This window comes from Anoplolepis gracilipes, chromosome 8 (genome assembly GCF_047496725.1).
Source record: "Anoplolepis gracilipes chromosome 8, ASM4749672v1, whole genome shotgun sequence".
Classification (NCBI taxonomy): Eukaryota; Metazoa; Arthropoda; class Insecta; order Hymenoptera; family Formicidae; genus Anoplolepis; species Anoplolepis gracilipes.
This window is the reverse complement of record NC_132977.1, coordinates 9770463-9795861: the sequence shown is the minus strand read 5'-3', so window position 1 is coordinate 9795861 and position 25399 is coordinate 9770463. Positions and strand designations below refer to the sequence as shown.

General features: G+C 33.3%; 2 protein-coding genes across 10 annotated transcripts in view; one reads left to right on the top strand and one right to left on the bottom strand.

Moving 5' to 3' along the window:
* Window positions 1-25399, top strand: part of Rhogef64c (Rho guanine nucleotide exchange factor at 64C) — a 112002-nt gene that overhangs the window by 11937 nt on the left and 74666 nt on the right. Inside the window, exon 3 of the mRNA XM_072897563.1 lies at window positions 18302-18389. The gene's annotated coding sequence lies outside the window, so the exon portion shown is untranslated. The remainder of the gene's footprint in view (window positions 1-18301; window positions 18390-25399) is intronic.
* Axo (axotactin) overlaps window positions 1-25399 on the bottom strand; it is a 45891-nt gene that overhangs the window by 11300 nt on the left and 9192 nt on the right. For 4 of the 9 annotated variants that reach the window (XR_012047183.1, XM_072897561.1, XM_072897554.1 and 1 more), the window contains exons 1-14: window positions 12978-13462; window positions 8932-9611; window positions 4961-5292; window positions 4386-4546; window positions 4196-4299; window positions 3626-3978; window positions 3380-3548; window positions 3197-3312; window positions 2708-2814; window positions 1726-2071; window positions 1375-1652; window positions 982-1222; window positions 667-897; window positions 28-435 (exon numbers count right to left, since the gene is read on the bottom strand). Coding sequence is in view for 8 of the 9 variants with exons in the window: in XM_072897561.1 (XP_072753662.1) it covers window positions 28-435; window positions 667-897; window positions 982-1222; window positions 1375-1652; window positions 1726-2071; window positions 2708-2814; window positions 3197-3312; window positions 3380-3548; window positions 3626-3978; window positions 4196-4299; window positions 4386-4546; window positions 4961-5279 (2833 nt within the window). In the remaining variant the exon portion in view is untranslated. Of the gene's footprint in view, window positions 1-27; window positions 436-666; window positions 898-981; window positions 1223-1374; window positions 1653-1725; window positions 2072-2707; window positions 2815-3196; window positions 3313-3379; window positions 3549-3625; window positions 3979-4195; window positions 4300-4385; window positions 4547-4960; window positions 5293-8931; window positions 9612-12977; window positions 13464-25399 lie in introns of those variants that run through there. The other 5 variants (XM_072897559.1, XM_072897558.1, XM_072897557.1 and 2 more) reach the window with 2 other exon arrangements.

The window sequence follows — 25399 nt, the reverse complement described above, 5'->3', positions numbered from 1 at the left end:
GTTAAATTTATTTAAGAAAACACTTACTTCCGCAAGGGCATGATCCTCGATTGACGTTTCCGATGTAATCGACAGTGGTGCCTTTCGAGCCCAGAAACCACGTGGCACTGTGCAATTCTAAGGGTGCTTTATAACAGTCATACTTTACGTATTGACTGCAAAAGAGCGAGTGCGAAATCAATTCTTGAAGCATCTCGGCAGTGAACTGTCTGTACTTGATATTGAAGGAAAAGTCGCTCTCGATGATAGATCTGACGTCCACTTGGGAGGGTAAATTGTGCTCGACAATCGTCTTTGTTGAATCTTCGATCGATTGAAATTCGCATTTTACCGAAGCAGGCGGAAATCGACCATTTCCATCGATATCGATTTTGTAAACGTCATCCTGAGTGAATCCCAAAAGAGCCAATTCCTCACAGGTTTTTTTATATCGTGCTAAAGCGTAAATTATACAAAAATCAAATTTAAAAAATTACAAATATAAAAATATAAATAATAACAAATATACATATATAATTACAGTATAAAAAAATGAATTTTATATAAAATATATTTGAATTTTTTGAATATTTTAATTTATATTTTTATGTATGTGAAAACTATCATTATATATTGCGCTAATTTTGGTTGAATGAATTAATTGTCGCGGACAACAATTTTTCTTACCAAAATGGCAATTTTTCCCCATGTATCCAGTATCTGTGCAGTCACACGTGATCCTGTCTTCTTTAACCGAGCATTTACCGCCATGTTCGCAAGTGTTTGGTCTCTTACACGGATCCACAAATTGACAATTGTCTAAAGCGACTTCTCCGATCACTCTCTCAGTGTTAATTACGTATCTAGGTTCGATTCTTTGATTATTTACTCGTATCTCGCGCATACATCCTACCAGACCTAAATTGCCGATAAAAAATTTTTATTATAATCATGTTATTTTTATATAATCTTTTAGACTTCTTATATTAAAAAATAATTTACCAGCATTGCTTTTACCACTTCCTATAATAACTTTATCACCCAACTCAAACGTCAAAGCAAAGAATTTGCTCTGCTTATTTTTGTAATCGAGCAGGATGTTAAGCTCGCCTTTTGTGTAATTAAGTTCGACTGCGTGCCAAGAAGTATTGTAAGGCGGAAACTTTACCGAAGTTACCACTGTAATATTTTCCGTTACAACCGGTACTAATTGGAAACGAATTTCGTCATTGACTTGACGTAACTACGAGAGAAAATATACGAAGAAATATATAAATAATTATATAATAGATTGAATAAATGAATAAAATTAAAAGTAAGAAAGAAAAAAAAAATATATATATATATATATATATATATATATATATATATGTATGTATGTATATAAAATCATACCTCCCAGTAACCAATACCGCGACTGCTCTTTATATCCCCCGATGCAACAACCGCGATTGGTTTTGAACTTTTGAAGTCGAAGTTTAACTTCAGTGAATCGGTTCGTTCGATGGGCCACCAGATATGACTTCCCGCGAAAGGATATGTGATAGGGATAACTTCGACACTGGCTTCATAATATTCGGGTTCCAAGACGCCAATATAGTGTACCATAGGATTGGAGCGTTTCAGTTCGTATATAATGGACTTATCGTTGAAGAACACGTATTTCAAGGAACCTGAGTAAATATAAAACTACATTTACGAGGCGAGATTCTATGATATTAGATACTGCGATAATTTCGTATAGACCTGCAAAATTATTATGTGACCGAAGACCCTTCTTCTTGTGAAGTTCCGGACCGCCACCGATGTATATCTCCGGATCAATAATCATATTGTAATTTTCTCCCGGTACTTCTAGCACTTTTACCTCGTCGTCTAAGCTGACGAAGACGAAAGTTCCGTTATGGAATATAGTCAAATTGTTCCAATAGTCAGACGTGACATAATCGCCTAGCATAGTGGAGATTTTTGAATTGTGTCCGAAATCGAGTTCAACATAGACCGATCCATTGATAATAGAAGCTGCAACGTAATGCGGTGTGCCATCGATCTCGCCGGAAGCGTAAAACAAAGCGGAATCGTCCCATTTTGTCTAAAAATAAATTTTTGCACGATAACATTGATATAATTATATATTTTGAAATATTTTCAAGATTCAAGCAAAACCATTGTGTTTATTGCAAAGTTTGTGTGTACTCCATCGCTACATTTGTCTAAAAAAATTAGTTGTTAGAAATTTGTAAATTAATAATTCATTAATCAAATTTTATATGATATAGAAGATTTTATTTTAAAAAATCTTTTACATTCATAATTTTATATTAATTTTTATTTAGAAAAAATAAAGAATAAAAAATTAAAGAAACATTTTTACTAAAAAAATAAAAATCTGATTATTGATATTATGATTTTTTTAAATCTAATATTGCTAACATGAAAAGAGATTATCTAGTAATACTAATAATTGAATATTCAATTTGGGACACATTTCATTGTGTTTACACAATCGTTCGATACAATTTGAGAAGTGGAACTCGACACTCTCTTTAAAAATTTCCACTGTAAATTTTTCTTTAAAGAAATTGATGCGTGAATAAAAGCAGCTGTTCGTAAAAGTACAAAGTGCGACCCTCTCAACTCAACCATAAAGATACGTTTCGTTATAATGAATCAATGAACCTACGACAAGGGAAAGGAAGGTCCTATTATAATAAGTGCCTGTAGATACCTTAAAAGCGAGGCTGATCCTGTTGACAGACGAGTGAACACGATCCTTCCAATCGTACACACGGAAAGACACGTATGAGGAGCCTCTTAGCGTCAGTATTGTCGCGGCTGAAAAATGATGTTACATTTCGATCTCCATTAGTCTCATATTAGATTAGATAGAATTCTTTTAAAAGCACATAAAAACTTGTCTCTTTTTTAATGAACAAATTTATCTAATTCTTTTGTGTGATAATAGTTTATTCTCTATAATTATAGAGACTTTCTTAAACATATTATATTTTGTCTCCTTTTTTATTTTTTACTTTTCGAATTTTTAATGTTAGCAAATTATTTAACGTATTGATAATTATATAAAATATTTAAAATATCAAATAAAAAATTGAATTAATTGATTAATTTATTATTTGAGTTGAATATAAACAATGAAATTTTTGAATACTATTTTCATAAAAAGTATTTACGTCAAATTCAATTATACTTTACGTACTATACACGTCGCAACGTTCGCCTTCGTACTTTGTTCCGAAACAATCACATGTCAGACTATTGTAATGATTCACACATTGTTCGGGGACGAAGCACAAGTTCTCTCGTGTCCTGCACCTAAATTGAAATTTGAGATGTAATCGCAATATCGAACCACCTCAATTGATTTGAAGGAAAGACATACTTATCGATACAGCCTTCCTTAACGTTCTCGTGCTTGGTCGCGATCAGTGGATGAATAGGTAGCAAATCGCTGGCGGATTTTCCTGAACTCAGAACCATATTTTTGATGCAACCGACAAACGATTCTATTATATATTTCACTCCGTGTAATCGTTCTTCGGAGCTCAATCCTGTCGAAACGGAGATAAAGACATTAAAAAAAATTCGCGTAGCAATTTTTGAATCATCTTACGAAGATCTTTCTCACCTCCGATTAAAACGACCGAAGCCAAGTCGTCGGATACCCCATAATTAACAACACGTTCGAGAACTTTTAGAGTAGTCTCGGCCTTCTTATCATCGACTTTAGCGATTAATTTTGCTCCGTGCACGTCGATTCTCACGAGAACGTTATGCCATTCGTCTCTATTGAGACCTTCGCCGACCGTTAGACTAGTCGACTGTTTGCCGAACACATGAACAACTTTCAATTGACCCTTTTCTACTATCACGTAAAGGGCGTAAGGGTCAAGGCCTTCCGGGCGATTTTTGACGCTGTGATAAACTAGCAAACCGTGCGGAAGCTTGGTGCGAAAGTTGAAGGATATCTCACGGCATAATCTGTCGACGCATATTATAAAAAATAATATATAATATACATATTATTTTCTCTTTACATTATCGTACATTGAATAACTTGTTGTCATGTGAAGTGTTTCAAATAATATTTAAATTAATAAAATGGAAGCATATGAAAAATGCGATACATTAAAATATATTTTGCTTCGCGAGTTACAAAATAACGTTTAAGATTAATAAATAATTAAGATTGTTATACCTTAATTGAAAAGTTGTGATACCAGAACCATCGAGCTGGATAAAAGTATTGCTTTGCGCAAACATGAACGTCTTCTCATGGCCAGATTCCATGAAAGTTAATTCCTTCAATAGAAAAATATGATAGGAATAATAATTTTCCCGGTTTATATAAAACGTATAAGATTTATACGAATTAATGATAACTTTACCTTTCCTCGTTCGTGCCTCGGCACTGGCGGCTTTGTCGGTTTCGGAGGTGCAAAAGTCGGTCGTGGTGTGCTAGAAGTCGTCGGGGGTGGACTGTTGGTTGTTGTGCCGCTTGTTGTGACAAATACGCTGCCTTTCGTCACGAGATAAGGTGGTAGAGTATCTTGAGAAATAAATTATTTTCATGCACAATCCAATAAATAAAAATAAATTTCGATAAAAAAATTTGCAACGATTTTCCTCATTTTTGTTATGAACATTATCTTTACACTCGCATAAGATTTTTCGTGTAAAAAGTTTTATATTGAGATATGTTTAATTCATTTTAGTTAATAGAGACATTAAGTAAATTAATAAAATTATAATTTTATAATTTGAAATTATTTTATAAAAACAATGCATTTTTACAATTTTACATATAGATGCATGGTATTTTCTCAGCTTTAATTTTCTCAATTTAAATTTTTATCACACTTTAACATTTTCTCTATTCTAATATTTTTTTTATTTTGATTTTTATACATTTTATTTTCTTTTAATAGATAAATTTTTGGAAGAATAATTTTTTAAAACTTACGATCAGCACCACCGACGCAGTAATGAAGACACTCGTCTTCCGAGTTATATCGATTATCATTCCCTTTGCAACCGCCGTAAGGAAACTGTCGACATTTCCCTTCGGTTTTATTGAAGTACCATTTATAGACAAAGTGCGTACAAGGTCCCTGTTCCATCTTGGCTAGACACCTGTCTGGCAGGATCTTTTTCACCGTAGTAAAAACTTCTGTTTCCTCTATCATGTCTGTTTTTGGCGAATCCGTCTGATTCGCCGAAATTTTTACTATTACGTTGAGCAAGAAAAGGATCCCAAGGATCCTCTTGTCGCGGTAGATCATCGTTCCTCATTCGCTGAAAGAATAATTCAAAATTTTTCATCCTAAAAAAATCTTTCGAATTTAATAAAATATGTCAACAGCTTTTTATTTAAACTTAATTATTAGATTATTATTGGAATTATTGGATCTTGAATTTTTGAAACGCACATATTTTTAGATAGATTTTAATTCTTATAATATTGGTCTTATAATATTGATTATTTTAATATATATTCAAAATATGATTAAACATTATATATATTAATAATTTATAAATTATAATACAGGTTGGCTTATTTTAAGTAACGCATTGATATTTCTCGACAATTAAGGTTCCTATTGAAAAATGTTTTGTACAAAAGTTGTGTGACTTCGACTTTATAGTTTATAATCTGCCGAATAAAAAATGTAATAACTAGAAAAAACAATTTTTGTGTTTGTGACGTTTGATTGACTTACAATCGATATTTTATCATAAAATACTTGATAAGATCGAAATGTCTAACTCAAAATAGATAAAATTACAATGTTTTAAAAAGATCTCGAAGTATGCCACAAAAATATGCAATAAAAAATGAAAATTTTTACTTAAAAAATTGAAAGTGACTTTCAAACGATTATCCAAGGTTAAATCAATGGCGGTATCTTACAAGTTTCTCTCAAAGTCGCAAAACTTTTGTACGAAACATTTTTTGATAAAGCCTTGGTTTTTGAGAAATATCAATGCGTCACTTAAATGGGCCATTCTGTATATGCATAGCAATATGTACACGTGCACTTATTAACAGTTATCTAACCATAGTCTGTTAATGAATCACACATTGCTCCTAATTGTTATAACTCAATGAGTCGGTCTAACGAAATTTACAACATTGAACTTAAAAACATGTGTCGCGTTCTTTCAGAGCGTATGAGATAAAAAAAATATTAATCAACAGCATCCCACTTAAGTTGCAAAATTCGAAATAGTATGAATCCCAAGAATGACGCTAATTAAATTATTCGAATTACGCGAAATTATTTTAAATCGTTCTTCAGGATCGCATTTTTGTTTTTATAAATAAAACGAAAGTGTAATATGTAAAATACGGTGCCTTGCTTATATGTCGCCTTCTCTTTAATCGCTTTAAACGCGATGCGATCGATTACATCGGGTGCGGCCCGATTAGGATCAAGTCTGACGCGTTTTCATGCTCGAAAGCCTCTCGCGCGCTTTAAAAGAACTCTTTTACGATTCAGGCCACGTGGACACCCACGCTCTCTTTTCCATAAAGCGCTTAAAGGCACTCGTCCTTCCGGTGCATTCTCGATTAAGCCTATCTTAACACGAGCCCATAGATATATTTTTGCGATTACAGCTGCCAGATTTATGACTTCCCTCCGTCCCCCTCTGGGATACCGGTACCGGATCAGGAAACTCGTATGAATCATGCAACGAGCAGCGCATTTCATGTGTGACCGGTTTCCTTAAACTATCGTTTCGATACGATCTTTCATTTTTCGTCTCCTGGTAGCTTCCATTTACATCAATCCGGAAGTCAAAGTATATACACATTACCTTAAATAGAGCTGTTGTGTTTAATTGTAACGCGATATATCGAACCACCTTTCTCTGATAATAAAGCATTAACATAAGCGCGCGAGACGAAATAAAGTGTTAACTTACAATACCGTGATACGTAATACGTTACACGATGCGTAATCTGACCGCAGACATTGGCCGCTTCCTCGAACATCTTCGCGAGAAAAAGTATCGTAAGCTCTTACAATTATACTTTTTTATAGGGGTCAATTGAATTTGAGCTAATAAGATGAAAGAAAGGCGACTCGCCCGATGATGAATCGTTGGTCGGTACTTCCTGTCGAATTTATTCCTTCTTATTGAAGATTCTTTGCGTATCTTATTGTTAACTATAGTGAACGTTCTTTGCGATGGTTCACGAACGCCAATTGTCTTCGTTCGTGGACCATTGCATTCTTTTCCTCGTCATTGCAATTGATTAAGTCGTTAAATAGCGTATCTACGACTTAAATTTCGACGTTTATCGAAGCGAGACGCATACGACGACCTTGACAAATAACGAGGATCAAGGGAACAGAGTGCGATCGCGATTACATTGCACATGATGATATAAAAAAACTCGGAAAGAAGATCGTTCTCTTTATTTGCCGTATCTTGATCGTAATATTCTCGTCGCGATGACCAATCTAGAGTTTTTCTTTCTCTCGCTCTCTCTCTCTCTCTCTTTCTCACGGTGCGATGTTCGTTTCGCGCAACGCCCCAGTTAATTAAGAGACGTGTCTATCATAAGTCATCTGAAATTTCATGCCATGGTGAAGAATCTCACACTCATGATCAAAGATGTTACCGGTTTGCGACATCAGACGCGCGATTTTCACAATTTCTCTTCTGCATAGTATAAGAAATTGCTCGAAAGTATCAATTAATGTAAAATATTAATTGATTGTAACATAACATCTCTTCAAAAACTTTATACGTGTATATTTAAATTATTGTAATGATATACAATATTTGCATTGTTTGCGTATTACAAATATTTTCGATATTATCAGAATTAATTTTTATAATTAATTTTTTTATTATAATTTGTATTGTAAGTGTAGAGAATAAAAAATAATTATGTTTTTACTTTTTTATAATTAAACAAATATGAATTCTATATTAAAGAAATTATTGAATAGTGTCAACATTTGTTCTTCGTGTAAAAATATTTGCATTTTTAAATATCCGCCAGAAAGGGCATGATGAGTAATTTGACATAAGATTTCAGAAAATTTGACATTTTTCGATCTAATTTCAGTTCCTCTAATTTTCTTTCTAGATTTTTTTTTGGGGAATATTTATATCAATATAATAGATTAAGAAAAGTATTTAAAAAAGGTATCTTATTGAATCAACATTATATCTTATTGAATCAATATTACTATGGTGATCTTGTTTACTAATGCTGCTAGTACTATTACACATATTGACACAAATTTGATATGTACATTGTACACATCGCGTGTAAATCCACGTGTGTTCAATAATTTACCTTTCATCATTAGTAGTTCCTTATAGTGTTTAATCGACCGTCTCTTTCTCTCTTTCTCATTACGAGTTTATTTAGTTATAATTATATTTGTATAATATTGTTCTGAATTTGTGCGATCATTATAAATTTGGCTTCCATCGCGATCAATCAATTTGTCCCTTAATAATAATTTTATTTAATTTATATATAGAATTTATGTCGGACTATAGTATAAAACAAAAAAAGAATTTAATCAAGTTAACATCAAAACTTGCCTTTTGAACAATGATTATAAAAACGTCTCGAAAGATTTAGGGGACTTTTACAAGTTAGTAAACGAAAAAGATTGATGATTAATCGGGATTAGTATTTTTACTGCTGTTTAGCGACATGATTCTAAAATTTCGCGACGTTTTAAGACCACGTGTAGTCTCAGAAAAAGAACGCTAATTACTAATTACATGCAGGCTATCAATACGACTACGGTCTTAAATCATGGTTTTTCATCGAGACCACCCCGAGATGTCATCGTGCCATCAGGATGATGCGAACACGTCGCGAGGAAGGCTGGAGGGGACAGGGGGTATCTTCGCCTATACGAGCTTTGTGCTTTGTGCCGAGTGCACGAATCTGCGTACCTTCGTGCGCCCGTGGTCCAGATGAGATCGCGGCTCGTACAAGGCCGGATGTGACGTCAGAAGGCCCCTGTCGAGCCGAGCACCGTCCGACGGACGGCGGTTGCGAGTCAATTGTCTTCTTTCACACTGACACACTGGCCAAATCCCCGCATCGACACGGCCGCCGGTCACACGTATTCGCACGCGCGCCAACACACCGCACGCACGCACGCACGCACGCACGCACGCACGCACGCACTCGAGGCTAGAGGTCCACCGCCTCCTCCTCCTCCTCTTCCTCCTCTTCCTCTTCGCGTCCTCTTCCTCCTCCGGACTCCTGCTACTGCTGCCGCTGCTGTTGCTTGTAGCAGCAAGTAGACACTAATTTATTAATGCCACTCCGACCACTATACTCTCCGTTACTCATCACGGTTTATTGACTTTCATTGCGATCTCGTCTCGCGCGCCACGCTCTAACGTTTCTTCACTCTTTTCCTCCCCATATGACGAGCCTTCCAAGCCGCAACCACTTGTTTCCTCTTCTTTTTTCCTCCTCGCGAATCATGCAAATAGTCCTCGATCATCCGCCAATCGATGCTAATTGCGAAACATTTTTTTAAAGATGTTTCTTGAATTTCTTCCAAAGGGGGTGTTTTTAGAATCGTCTTAAAAAACGTGTTTCTGAGTGATTATCCGACATCCTGAAACAAATCGATATTTATATTAGCGAATTATTTTGATTTCTCAGCGGAGATAAAAAAGAAACTTTGAGTAGATTTTATAAAAATATATATATAACGACGAAAAATATATTGGAAATAGTTTTTTTGACAATTAAACAAATAACTATTATTAGGTAAATATATATGTGTATAACTGCGTTGCTCGAAAAAATACGTTTAATATTTCGACTTCTTGAACGTTCTCGCAAAGCGTTCTGTTCTAAAAATGAAGGCTCTTTATATGGTTTTTCGATAGCTACGTGACACAGTGAAGATCAAAATAAATAAAACGACTTTCATCTTTGATTCGCTATCGAAATTGAACAATCAATCCATGTTTGTCATAGGTCATACTGTTTCCTTGTTCTATCTTTGATATATCGCTGACTTCTGTACCAAAGGGACTTGCTTCCCGTTTAATAAATAAATAAATAAATAAAGAGACTTGTGTGTTTGTCGGTCCGTTCTCGCACTGAATTAAATTCGAATAAATTGATTTAAACCGAAACACTTTATATAATTTCGGTCTCTCTCTCTCTCTCTCTCTCTCTCTCTCTCTCACACAGTGAATTAAATAAACATCAATTGATGTAGCCGTGTAAATTGAATTTACATTTGATAAGGGAAAATATATGTATTTCAGCGAATATATTCTGTATTTGAATATATATTACATAATATATTAGATTTGTTATTCTTACATTAGGAAAATCATTGAATATCCTATCGAATAACAGTCGACTTTGAACTATTTATATAACAATATTTGAGCGTGAATAATAGACTGCGTGTGGCGAAATATACGTGAATGTATTCTCGTGTAACTCGATTTCTTTGATAACAGTAAATAGAAATTTTGTACAGGTAATTTTTACGCGAATTAGAATCACGGAAACTTTCGCAGAGGGATGTCGTTTCTTTTGACAAAGGTAAACAGAAATTTTTTAGTAATAGCTCTTACATGAGTAATGCTCTCTCTCTTCCGGCAATTAATATTCACAGGGTGGTCTCGAGGTAGCGCGTGCTTTCCGATGCGAGAAAGGGGTCGTTGAGTCGAATCGATAGGGTGGGTATTGTAGCAAATAATAGAACACGGGTGTGCATTTATGAACGATGCATGACGGAACATATACACGGCAGGCGACGAGTATATTAAATCGAGGACGTTTTTACCGGTATTGTATTTCGATTCTCCTTTTTTTCTTTACGCAGATGTAAGCCGGCTTTTAAGCCGAGTTCCAAAGCGCTTGGTCAACCCTTTTGCTGCATTCCTGCGAGTCTGTCATAAAAAACACGATGAGAGAGAAGTCGCTCGAAGATTCGTAGAGATTCCTATTCGTGTCGACTCCTGATATTCACGACGTATAGCGTGTTTACCGGGGCCGCGTCTCTCTTTCTTTCTTTCTTTCTTTGGTCGTCACAAGATCGATATATCGAACAAAAGCGACGACTGGGTCATCATAAAGTGTTCACGCTTTTCGTTCGAATGCCTCGCGAAAAGTACAAAGACGCTGCTTCGCGAGCGCGGAGAAATCACATTCGAATTTTCTTATTTCTTCGTGATAAAACATTAACGAGGTCTATACGACGCGTCGCGCCGCGCCGCGCCGCGCCGGTGCGTCCGTGATTCGATGCTTTAATGTAACACGAATAAAAAATGGATCGTGACGACAATCATTTGTTAGATAATACATGAGCGGACGGACAGTATAGTTAGTTCGTGAAGATAGACGGCGTTGATCTATAGGTTCTTTCGTTGAAAAGAATATTTCTCGTGTGTTAGTCACGCATATAGTACAATAAGTGACTCATACCACGTGTCGAGCTCTCGCAATCCGCGGGCTTTTATACAATCCGAGAAAAACGTCGTCGTCGTCGTCTCGTGACATACGACGTCATTGTTTGGACAAAAGTGACGATTTGCATGGAGGAAATCGGTCGTGTAACTACGGAATAGGCTACACGAAAATCGTGGAAGGAATTGATTAATTCATGATGATAAGATTGATATCTCAGGCACGTGATTTGTTTCCTAAACAGTAACTCTCTCCTTAAGTCCTTTTTTTTTAAATTAGCTGATATGAGTTTTCTGTACACAATGGCATATTATAAAAATGATTAAGTCGAAAGCTATTTAAATAAAGATAATAATAAAATATGTAGAAAATTTATTGATATTATTAACTTAATTTTAATGTTAATTTTCATATAAGTATTTAAATTAATGTTAATTAAATTTCATATAACACGTTTGTCAGTGTGCAATATTTGTCATGTTTGCGTTGGTACGTGTCAAAAGTTTAATAAAAAACTTATTTTATTTTCTTATATTTTTCGCAAATATTATATGTTTTTGTCAAAAATATTTTTTAGATTATTACTAAAATTTTTAACATATAAATTTTACACACGAAATTTAAAAAAATTCAATAACAATTAAAAATTGAAAATATAATTTATCTACTGCGTTACTAATCGAAAAAAAATTTTAGACAATTTTTTGAACACATTACTGGAGGATCTAATGTACAGTTATTTGACAGCTGTTTTTGCAGATGTTATCAGTAAAGCATGCTGTTATCAAAAATATTACCTATGTATTGTAATCGACATGAGTACTTGAAGTTTGTGCAAGATAAATAAAAGTGGATAATTAAGAAAAACGGTGATAATAACATACAATAATTAGCACTCAAGCACGAGACACGTCTCGGCACGGTCGTCACGACTATCATAATGTCACGTAAAGCAATTACTTAACGAACTGCAAAATTCCTACGCCTGTGCTAACAAACCTTTTCTCATTGTTCGTGTGTTTTGATGAGTTTTCATGAAATACTACACTTTGACCAAATTGTTAAATTAATTAAATCATGTTCTATTATTTTCTGATGCCTCAATTTATATGTGAAAATATATTGTTTTTAAGATATTTCTTTTTTTAAATATTTTATATGCTAAAAGGAAAGAATTTGAATTAAACATTAATTAATATTAAATTCAAAGTTGTAAAAGTCGGTTTACGAAACATATTATTTATCACGCTTTAGACCTTATCGCAGATTATTACTTAAGGCCATTATTAATTAAGGCCATCTTTTAAGTTGAAAGATATGAGACTAATCTGTATGTGTGCTAGGAATATTTCTCCTCTTTTATACGAAGTCACAACACATGATATATACGTATACTTCCTTGTTACGAACGGGAAGCACGTGAGAAATCATGCAGTTTCGTAAACGACGATGAGTTTCCTGCATTCTAAACTTATACGTTAAAGAAACTAGAACAGAATAATACGACCTTGTGGTTAAATCATTAATTAGTTACATGGTTTATTCTTACCGGCAATTTTGTCTCCTTGAAAATAATCGAGCCAAAAACTATGCACAGATTTATCCAGCGGAGATTTAGTTATCAACATTTCCAATCAATTCAGCCCCGCGAGATGATCGATTGAGATCTTTCGAGAATTCGCGCACACGCGGAAGACGACGCGTCTCTCGACGAAGAGGAAGAAGTTCCGTTTCGATTCTTCTTGTCCTCGGGAGCAGGAAGAAGCAATCGCGCGGGAAGACCGGTCTTCCGGTCGTGTCTCCGACAGCGGACGTGGACGGACTGAACGCTGAGTCCGGCGAGTGCGATAATCCCCCTCGACAGCAGAGAATCCTTTCTTCTTTTTTTCGGGGGTTCCCTCTCTTCGCGCTCTTTTCCACCCTCCGTTCCGCCGCTTCTTCTTGGCCGCATGCGGCTCCTCAAGTACGCGGCGCGACAGAATCGCGCTCACGACTGGCACGTCAACTTCATCCTCCCTGTACGCTGCTCGCACTACCAGGCTTTTCCTCCACCCACACTCCCAGTTGCGTACCAATTCAGGGTGCCGCGATACTAGAAGCGTCCATTCGTTAAGATCACATAATTGAGATTACATAATTCTTATAGGAATGTTTTGTCGAAAAAGTGATTTTTAACAAATTTTTAATAAAATTACATGTCATAAAAATTATGTGAGAATGTATAATATAATAGTAACGTAGTTTATTCACAATTTTGAAATATAAATTAATCTAACAATAAGAATATTCCAATAGCATAGAAAAAAGTAATGTGTAAATATAAATGTAAGTTGGAGAGAAAAAACGAGATATATAAGAGTATATCGATAGTATTATAATTAAAATTTGAAGGACTAAAATATCAACTATTTTGCATACATTTAAAAATTCTGATATATATAGGAAATAATTTTAAATTCACAGATTTATCTATATATTATCTATATATATCAAAGATTTAGAATATTAATTTAAACTATGTTCAATGAAAGAGGCATATAGAAAATATGACAACAAGTACTTCAACGGATTAGCTATCAGTTTAGAGATATTGCAATTTAGTTACAAGATTTTGTTGTGCAAACAAATCGGTATAAGAAAGAGTGCGTCGATCTCCGAGTTGGTCACGCAAAGTGCGTGAGTATGTCGACGACTTTAAAGCGAGCACAGTCAAGAGAAATCAGAGTTGATTAACTTGCACGGAGGAATCTCAGCCTGGTGGAAGAGTCGCACGTATACGTACCGCGTCGTGAGAGACGTTAGAAGTAATAAATAAAACTGACAACGAGATAATAGACAAATTGACCCTAAACACATCCGACTCGTTAGCGGAGTATCAGAAGGTCGGGTTTCGTCGTCGTGGAGGGAGGTGACCGTACTTTCCACCGTCTCGTTCCAGAAGAAAACAAAGACGTTCAAGTCTCTCTCGTGTAACTGTACGTTTAGAAAAGTTTAGTCTAATTGTAAGTATAAAAGACTAACTAAAAAATTACGCCTAATTATCGATAGAATTGTCTTATCGTTTAGCGTGTCTTCGAATCTTGATAACCAAAGTAAATATGAGGGTTGTCGACCTAACGTTATTCGTTGCAGCTCAGCATTGTGATCATTTCCAAGCGCAATTCAACAATAGCCTTCCATGCTAGGACGACCGAGAGATTTGAGATATGCAATTACTTCTAAACCGGATAAATGTCTTTTATACGCGAACTAACGGTCATCCGTCGTCGTATTTTATTTTTCTCGTGAAATATTCACTTTGCATTCGTCCAAGGCGAGATAAAAATTTGCCCTACATATTATATAAATTTCAAAAATATTATAACACATGTCTTTATAATTTTTATTAATCTATATATGTGTATCTATATTGTATATGTATATTAATTCCTATATGCTCAATTAAAGAATTTATATACATACACAGTGCAAAATAATATAAGTTACTATCAATGAATTATTTTAGATAGAATTTTGTGTTTAAAGTAGACGTTGCATAACGTTGCATGACATAAATTTAATTTTATTTTTCAGCTCAACAGACAAGATTTTAATATTTAAGAAAAAAATAATGTAAAAGGTTCTAAAGTAATCTCATTTATTTTATATTTACAAATTTTTTAAATTAAAATTTCTTCTTTAACGCGTCAAAATTATTTTTTTATATATTAAATATATATAAAAACATGTTTTAAAACAATGAGTAAAAGCAAAATAGCGTACAATAAATAAAATCTTAATTTACATTCATTATAATAATGGACGTATTGCTTACCATGATTTCTATTGTATAATTAAATAATTATTATCGTTTGTTCAAGAGTGATTCCTTCTCGAAACGGTAGCTTCTTCAAACGCATTAACCGAACTTTCTTGATGTCAATTAAACACAAAATATGTGCGATTAAGAGCATAACGTTCACACGTTTTTTTTCTGCAAAACGATTTTCAAATCATCTTGCAAAGTAATCTACAAACATTTTTTGGCATTTATGTTCGTCAATGTGATTATGTACATTTGACACACGATAATGTATGTATGTGTGGGTATATATATGTTTGAAAAATATTTCATTCAACTTACAGATAAAAATGACAAAATATTTATATATACAGCGTGTCTGATATATTTTTTTAAACAAATATTGAAGAGTAAATTTTTGTTTAATAAAAATATCGACATGATTCTCAGTTGTAAAAGGTTAATAATAATCTAAAAATTGATGTAAGACTTATAAATGTAAAAAGTGGTTGTTTTATTCATTAAATTATCTTGTTCTAGGGTAAAGTAAAATATCATAGATGGAATATATATTTTAAAATTGATGTTACATATAAATGGTATTTTGATATGAGGATAGCCTGGTAAGGTCTGATATAAGGTCAAGGCATAATATGTATTATCGTGCACGGATATATAACGAGCTCTTCATGCATATCGATACGCGACTAGCCATACTACTTAACTCCGTTTTCTCTCTCTCGTTATTCATGCATGTTTTACTATGCATGCATGAACATAGTCTCGTTATTATCATTTATCCACAAATGACATTTATTTTTAACATTATATTTTATCGATGTATTCGACTTTATACTATAATAATATAATAATTTTTATTATATTACTATTTTATTATATTATAGTTAGAGATCAATATCACTATTGTGCTATCAGAAAATGATTACAAGTTAATAAACACATCTAAGAGAAGTTTTAAAATCTTTATAAATGCGTTTTATATAAGCTTTGAGATAATTATTTTTAAAACATGTATAAATTTTTTAGTGAAACTAAATTTGTGTTGGAAAAAGAAAATATTACTTGCTTTATTGTACAAATTTAAGAAATTAAAAGAAAATAATTAAAGCAGCTATATTCTGTTTTCCATGAAAAAAACGAGGTCATAATCTTACGATAACTACGACCGGTTTGTTTCCAGTACGAGCAAAATTTAATTGATTAGAGAAAAATGTGTTTGAATTATGAGAAATCGCGTCAGAGGTTGAAATTTAAACATACTTGTTTGTAATTTATAATTGCTCAGGTGTTCGTACACACGATTCGGCTATCTGATGATTACATACTATCATTCAACAGAATCACATCTTGAACCGACTAAGAAAAATGTCTTATAAATAGAAAGAATAAGAAGCTTTTTTATCAAAAAGAGATACACATATACATATATATTTAATTCAAATAATATTACCATAAATTTTTCAAGCATTACTGTACACATTTTGATATGTTTGCGGAAGAAATGAGAATATTTGAATTGCTTTTTTCATCTTTATTTATTGTACTTTAAGCAATCTTGAAGCGTCCCACTCGTTATATCATTGCATAAAAGCGCGCGCAAAACATACATGCAATCACTTGCGCTTGATATACAAATCTTCTGTGTCTATTAATGCACGAGTCGGGTTATAAGTGGGCCGTGAGTAGGAACAAAAAGAGCTAACAAGCAATAGAACCTTGCGTGCTAATATTTAACGAAAGCGCGACCCTGATCTTGCTCATACTGATTCTATCAAATAGCAGTTTCAAGGTCTGTTTACTTATTTTAGGAAAGCGTATAACGGAATTTTCCTCGATATACCTGCTAATGTATATCTCTCTCTCTCTCTCTCGCCTTGGAATACTTCTCTTGAAGTGATCCAAATATTGTTCTTTACTGCTTTTTGGACCAAACAATCTTGCAAAAGAATTTTGGAAATTATTATGTACTTTAAAATATTTTTATAAATATTTAAGGATATATAAAGTTTCGAAAAAAATTGCGGCACTAAAATCAGAGAAACAAGAAAAACACTATTCTAAATTTCATCTTTCTTTATTCATTGTACAATTTTTTTCTAGCGGATTAATTAAAACATGCATGTTGTTTCTAATCGATTAGCTTGATCGGTTAAATAATTGTAGCTAATCACGGCGGACTCATTATTGCTCGATGCCTAAATTGTTCCACTTAACGTTATTAACGACCGTTTAAAAGACTCAGCATAAGATTGTTACTGGATACGATAATTGTCGCTAAAATATACGACCCACATATTACGTCATTGGTGGTTCATGTCCTGTTTAAGCTTCTTCATGCTGAATTTTTATTTGTGTTACAACACTCGCAATCAGATTATTTAGCAATGACGCGGTCTCTGTTTATTAAACGAAATGATAAGAATTTGAGCCGCTAATAAAGTTTTGCTATGGCAATCATTTAATATTCAAAATTCCACAGCAAATTCATACCATCTCGCACAGCAAAGGACAACATTTCAAAATTTATTTGTATTTTCTACACTTATAGATATTGAATGTGAACTTAGAATCTAGCTATCTTTTTAAATATTATTTAAAATATTAAATTTATAATTAATAAATATTAAGATTACAATTAATAAGTTAATAACTAATAAGTTAATATAAATGTAAAGCTTTTGAAAAAAATTAAATTTTGAAATTGTCACTTTTGTTAAATGAGATGTTTCTAATTTTATATAATAAAAAAAAGCATTCATTAACATAAATTAATTGAATATTAAACATTGTTATTTAAACAAGGAAATATAGTTTACTATTGATAAATTAAAAAAATTACTTTTGATAAATTAAAAAAGTATACATGTTTAAATATTGTTCTAATTATAAGATTTAGTTTTTCAGATTGAGATGTCTGATAATATAAATTTCGATAATTTTATTACCGATAAATAAAATTATTTCAGAATTAAGTTATGTATATAAAAAATATAGATCATAGAAATAAAGTTTTTTGCCTTTACGATCGCTGATAATCATTTTTTGTTACAAACTAAATCTCAATATTACAGATGGCATCGACTGTTTTAGCAACGAGCAACGTTCTCTATTCAACTTTCCTTCTGTGTCCACGACAGATGGCAGCAACACATCCATATAGTGAGTTTTAGAATTTATATTTGTCCTATCTATAGCGTATTTCTTTACGCTTCTGATATCTATCAATTAAATAAATATATGCGTGCATTATGCTGAGAGAAAAAGAAAAAAAAATATTATTTAATGTGTGAACTATTTAATTATTTAATTAAATATATAATTAAATAAATATTCTAAATTTTAACTATGTATTCTAAAAATATAATTATATATTCCAAAATTGCAATTTTGAAAACAAAATTATTTACAATACAATATTATATATATCTTTTCGTGTGGAATAAGATATTCAATGTTATCATATTGCTCATAACGCAAACATTTGTGTTAATATTTGTTTGTTCTTTTTAATGAGGCTCAGATTTCAGTTTTGCAGAAATAAAAGTTTGCGCGCATTAATAGTCTGATTGATCCGCGAAATTTATTATAATGTCGGGAAGGCAAAATATCCCGTTCGATAAAAGCTGATAAATTTCCCTTTAAATATATGCTTTAATGACTAGCAGAAATAGGATTGATTATTACCATTGATCAGCATTTTCAGCATAGTAAATTAAAAAAAAATTACTATATTAGTATTACATATAAATATTAAAAAAGAAATAATAGATAAACTACGTCGGAGTGAAATTAATGAAATTGATAAAAGTTTGATTTTGAATGTTTTGCTTAGAGAAATATAATCTGTTGCACCACACATATTTTCTATGGATATTAGATTAAATCGAGATAAAAGTTTATTTATGATTTCTTTGTTGAACGTACAAACATTTGAATGATTTTTACATGCGATAAATTTAAGTGAATTCACAAAAATAATTGAAAAAATTATTGGCTTTGCTTGAGTTAGCTTCAATCAAAATTTTCGAAAAAAATTTTTGAATTAAAAATTTCAACTTTAATATAACAATCTTAATATGCGAATAAAAATTTAAGAAATTATAGTGTTTCACATTTAATTCTGTAGTGACTTTATTGAAATATATATTATTAAGTTTTTACTTAAATTGCAGTGACAAAAACAATTTTTTATATATTTGTTTGTACGTGTTGATATTGTTCGATTATATGCGAGATATAATACGTATACGATTTTCATTTATAGAAAATATGCAAATTCAGATTTTCTTTCTCGTTATAATTCACATCTGAAATGTAGTAAAATAAAATATAATAATAAAAAGTAATCTGTATAATTTAATATCTTTGATAATAACAGGTGAATGAATTTGTCATTCGTACTTGTTTTATCTTATTTTACGTAAAATGTACGTTAAAAAGCAATCGTATAGCTGACTAGGCAAGGCTTAATCCGCGTAGGTTCGTTAATGACGCGTCTATCCTACGCGCAATTTCCTGACGAGGGTCCAGGCAACTCTTACGCCTTTCCGCTAATTATTAGCCGAGCGCGTGAATCGCGTGACCAACGTCGTCCCACAAGAGCCGCGAACCCGGAACTATTTCCTACACGCGGCTTCTCTCTCCGCTCCCTTGCGTTTGCCGTCGCGAGTGCATTTTTTTATTTTAACCCTCAACGCCAGTCGTCGCCGGTGAGAGGCCGCCAATTGCGCTAACAATTCTCGTGGGCGGAGTTGAACACTGGGGAACAAGTGAAATTGTATCGCGTTCGGGGTTCCAAATAGAAAGTATCGCAATCTTTCCGTGTGTTCGCGCGGTAAACTACAATGATGATTACAATGTAATCGGATCAATTCTAGACACACGGGTATCTTTTCAAAGAAGATTGGCAGATAAATTTATTAAAAAAAAAATTTGAAATTATTATTGGATAGAATTGTGTTATTTTTTATAACAATAATTATGTAAGAAATAAATATTGAAAATTATAGATATATATGTGTGTGTGTGTGTGTGTGTGTGTGTGTGCATATATAATCAAGTTTTTTATGTTTATTCAATTATTAGCATAAATATAAATATGTTTTCTCTTTCTGTTTTTTAAATATCTTTCATGAAAGAGTTTTTAAGCTAAAAAAATGTATATTCATTTAAAAAAAATTAATGACACGTCTTATGTCTTATGTCATGATTTCCCAACCTTTCATATATCGGAGATCGAAAAAAATAGTCGACTAAGTATCTACATTCGGTGCATTACGTAAACCAATTTTTACGAACTCATCTGCGATGACCTGTGGACCGTTTGACAAAAAGTCGAGCATGGAGAAAAATAGCTTTAGACAATCTCGAACACGTGTCATTGGTTGCGTATACTTACTGTCAATGGAATTAGTGCATTCAATAGGTATAATTACTACGTACATTTCTGGGTGATATAAAACGCCGGAATCGGAGAAGACTAATCGCGAATTTTATTATCAATAAAATTCGCGACAAGGAATGTTATTCTTACACCTTTATGTCCGCGGTTATTTACGTATAACGGCAAATTATATGTGTATGAAAACCGACATCTCACCTTTTCGCATACATTACGCGCATCGCTTCGTTAGGCGTTACCTAACTGAAAAGCATTTCTCAGGTTTGTACCCTGTGTATTCATCGATTCCCGCGCGCCAAATCGCTAGCCCACGTTCTACCACGTCGATATCCCGGCGGTTGTTCCGTTATGTAAACGAAAAAGTTACGCTACCGCGTATCTAATTTTCCTCGCGCGCCCCGATTTGCAGCAATTTCTGGCTGGATTACGCAACTATCTCGCGCTTTCCATCAAACGTATTTGCAAGCAGGAAAACTTCTCGAAAAAGCCACGTGCAAATCACGTTCTTATGGTGTACATATTTTGTTCCCTATACATATAAAAGATGTTAGGAAAAATGTGTCATCGCCAAATAAGCATGCTTATTAATAATATGAAAAGGATGTAGGTAAATAATGAGATATTGAATAATTTTATGCAATTTATAAACTTGTTTACGCGCACTGATCGATGATTTTTGATCCACGAATTCAATAAAAAATATCAACCACGTGCATAGATGATATCAGGATGTATAAAAAAATGATTACGGAAACAACTTGAAGATATTAATTCTTTATATTTTTTAAAATTGTAATCATTCTCTTTCATATTATTTTATTAATTGTACTACAGAAAACATTTACATATTTCGCAGTTTCGTGTATATATTTTATATTGTGTTTCTATTGTTACTGATAATCAAATACTTCCAGAAAGAATTAATTATCGCACAAATAATTCTTTTGAAAAGCATGTACAATTTTATATCTTATTTTACTTTTATCACTTTTAAAATAGAGGAACGAGAAACACACAAACCCCGTGAGAACTCGTATCGCGTGTCGTGTTATTGAAAGGTTTCCTCACCAGAAATGATCGGTCTCATCAACGAGAGGATATCGCGGTCGGGAGCGCTATAGAATTTCCCTTCCCGGGGCAGCATCGCCTTGTCTCTCTCTCTCTTTCGCCCTCGCCCTTAGGCTATGACCATATATGAAACGTTGAGCAATCCCATCGAACGTGGGTGGTGCGGTGCGGTTACAGCGTACCGTTACACACGTTACACCCACCTTTATTTTATAATATGGATCAGAGTCGAATGCGAGAGATCCATCGTCGCCGCGCATAAACCCTTTTATATCATCGTTCGCCGTTCGCCGTTCGCCGCGTATGAACGTTTCATTACCCTATGCTTTAATATAAAACGCATCGGTGGAGAGGAAGGCGCGTAAGACTTCTCTTCAGGCCCGGCGGGGCTGTCTTCCTTCGTGCCTTCCTGCGCAAAACTAACTTCCAGCGACGGGATCGAGCCGGATTTTGTTACGAGTGACATCATGCAAATTTGACATTTCACTCAGGAAATCCGGAATACATTATATTCACGTATGTTTATTTAGTAAAATGTAGCTAGAAGACGTTTAGACATAATTTGCAAAATGGGTTAAGTCATGTCATTAAAAAAAAAAAAAAAAAAAGAAAAAAAAAGAAATAGTTATAACTACGTTCCTAACGGTCAGAATTACATGAATTCTGAACTTTCCATTGCAAGAAAACGGAAATTATAGAAAAATGTAAGTAATTTAAATATGCGCGAAGATAGATAGAGTTACAGTAGAGAAATAAAATTTAAATAACGTGACTTTTTCACAGCAAGGAAATATAATTTTCAAAATATGCAGCTTCAGAAGACTCTTTAATAAAATATTACACTCGTAATTAAAAGCGTTGAAAATGCGACTACTCTTTGCACGTATTGCTCGCTTCCAGATGGAAAAAAAAAAAATAAAAACGAGAATAATTCGCGTTACGTTTGTTCGTCTCGAAGACGCGTGAATCTATCGCTCGCTCTGCGTGAAACGCACGGCCTACGATCGGCCGAGTAGCGCTGAATCATAGGATAAACATAGCCGGGACATGCTCTCTTCCTGAACTTTGCATAGGTGGTTACGCGATGCAACATGCAACATGCAACGTCGCGGCAGAAACGTCCGGCACATTTCGAACGGCTTTAACGAACGCACTTCTGCGTGGGACAATGCTACGCGATCGATCGATTCCGGTCTCTTTCGTCTCTCTTTCTCTCTTCTCGTCGATCGATTCCGGTCTCTTTGCTCTCACAACGTGCCGTCGACACGCGTATCACAGGAAGGAAAAGTCTCTCGCGAGCGACATACAAATTAGGGTCATCTCCGGCTACCGGCTCGAAGCTTTCCATCGACTGGCCTTTAAATTTCTGTCAACTTCCTCTCTCTTGCAAAGTTTCTCGTAAAACGTCTTTTATTGGAGACACGCATGTAAAAACTCGCGTATCATATATCTATTTATTTTATATTTATTTTTTATATTTCTAATTAAAAGTTTTGTCTTTTTTTACATTTCTTATATAACTTTATATTATTATTATATATAGAATTTAATATGATATTATTATTATACGCACACAAACAAAATAAATATATAAAAGCAATATTGTTCTACTTTTTCTTGAATATACAATAATAGAAATTATATCGAAATAAAAGAAATATAAAAAAAAAAAAAAAAAAAAAAAAACGAAATATAATATTATTATATAATATTATATAATATAATTAGGAATATAAAAATAAAAAATATATATTTATAGATATTATAAAAGTAAATAGAGATAAGCGTATTTGTATATCTAGTTGGATATATCGATCTGGGCCGATGACTCGAAACAATTCCGAGAAAGCTAGGAAAGGAATTGGGAAATATGCGAATTGCTTCACATGAAAGTACCAGCAACAGAACGTCAATTTCCATTCACGCGCGTATGTTACGCTCACACGCGCGCAGTTTGCGCACCCACGTCCACGTGTAATGCCTGGAGTTTGCATTTTATTATGCGCGTTTTATTATTTTTCTTTTTCGCTCGCTGCGCGAGAGAAAGTACAAAGCGACACCTTTTCTCGTGTAATTAAGCTCGCAGAAAACCAGGCGAGGCAGGCGATACCTATCGGTGTTCAAAATATCGTTGAAATCACACGACGCAATAGTCATAAAGATAATTCGATAATTCTTATTGTTGGTATTATTGCAACGCTACTCTTACTCGATTAATATACTGATAACCTTGTCTCTGCGAAATGTCTAATTTGCGAAATTATTCGCGAAAATAAAAAGAGAAAAATAAGAAAAAGAAGAGAGAGAGAGAGAGAGAGAGAGAGAGAGAGAGAGAGAGAGAAAGATAAGAAACAAAAAAAATTGTAGACATTTCATTTTTACATTTGCAATTAATTTTGTTTCTTTTTCGCTGTTATTTCCTGAGATAAAACTGTGCAAGCGAAATTGAACGCTTAAGTGCGAAACCGAGTGCGAAAATTGTCGCGTGTCGTGAATTTTCGTTATGCAAAAGAGAAAAGTGTCTTGATACAAATTAAAGATCTCGGGAGACTCAAGATCAGTGAAAACGTTAAATACCACGGAGAAATCATTAATTATGTCGTTGCCGCTCGCCTCTCCCTTTTTTTTTCTACGCGACTCCGTTTCTGCTTGCTAGCATCCTCTTTTTCCCTCTTCACCCCACATCCACTGCGTTCTTCTGTCTCTCACTTGCATTCTTCCGCGATGCTAACTATGTGAAGTACTCCCACGACATAAGAATGCTGCCTTCTCAAGATCATGGACTTACGGTCGTGCCAGTCGACGACTCTCTTAATTATTCCCAACGTTTTCCTCTTCGCTTCCACCTTCGCGACTTTACTTCCCTTCGCTGTTATTCAAGATGAAATATCAAAGTGCGTCTACCCCTATGTATACACTTACTTGCAAAGTAAACTGTTAAGTTTTATAGATACTCGATGTGACAGATATAAAAGTCCATAGGTTTTTATCGTAGCTAAACAATTTTTAATTATGAAATGCAACATTTTCTTTATAAAGTTGTATAGGATAAGTTAAGGAAATTTGACGATTTTTAAAATGAAATATAACTTAAATATTTATTCTTGTTAGATAACAAGAGGATATAGAATGCATTTAAGTATATTACTTGATTTTAATCATTTTTTTAAATTAAAAAACAATTTTTTCATATTTATTAAATGTCCGCCGCATTTATCTTATATTGCTTTAATTTATCACGCGGGTTTTGCATCGCTGTTTATAGTGTCTGGTATGATTGTAATTTTTTGCTGTATATTTACAATTACTTGTAATAATATTATAATTGTGCAATGTAATTTGTAGTATAATTATTATAATTAATATTTTCGACATTTTCATAAAATAATATAAGGTCACAACATCAAACCTGACGACTTTCAAAATGAAATAAATAAGCGATATATAATTTAAATATTTATTTCTTGTAACAAATTTAGTGCCAATATGCAGGAAAAAATTACAGTCATAACAATATGCAATAATGTAAAATTTGCGTAATAGACTAGAGCAATGTAGGGTAAATGTAGAGGACATTTGACAAATGTAAAAAAATTTCTCAAAAATTAAAAAAAAAATGAATAAGATCAAATATTTCAGATACCATTCTATACTCTATTGCTATCTGACAAGAAATAAATATTTAAATTATATATCGCTT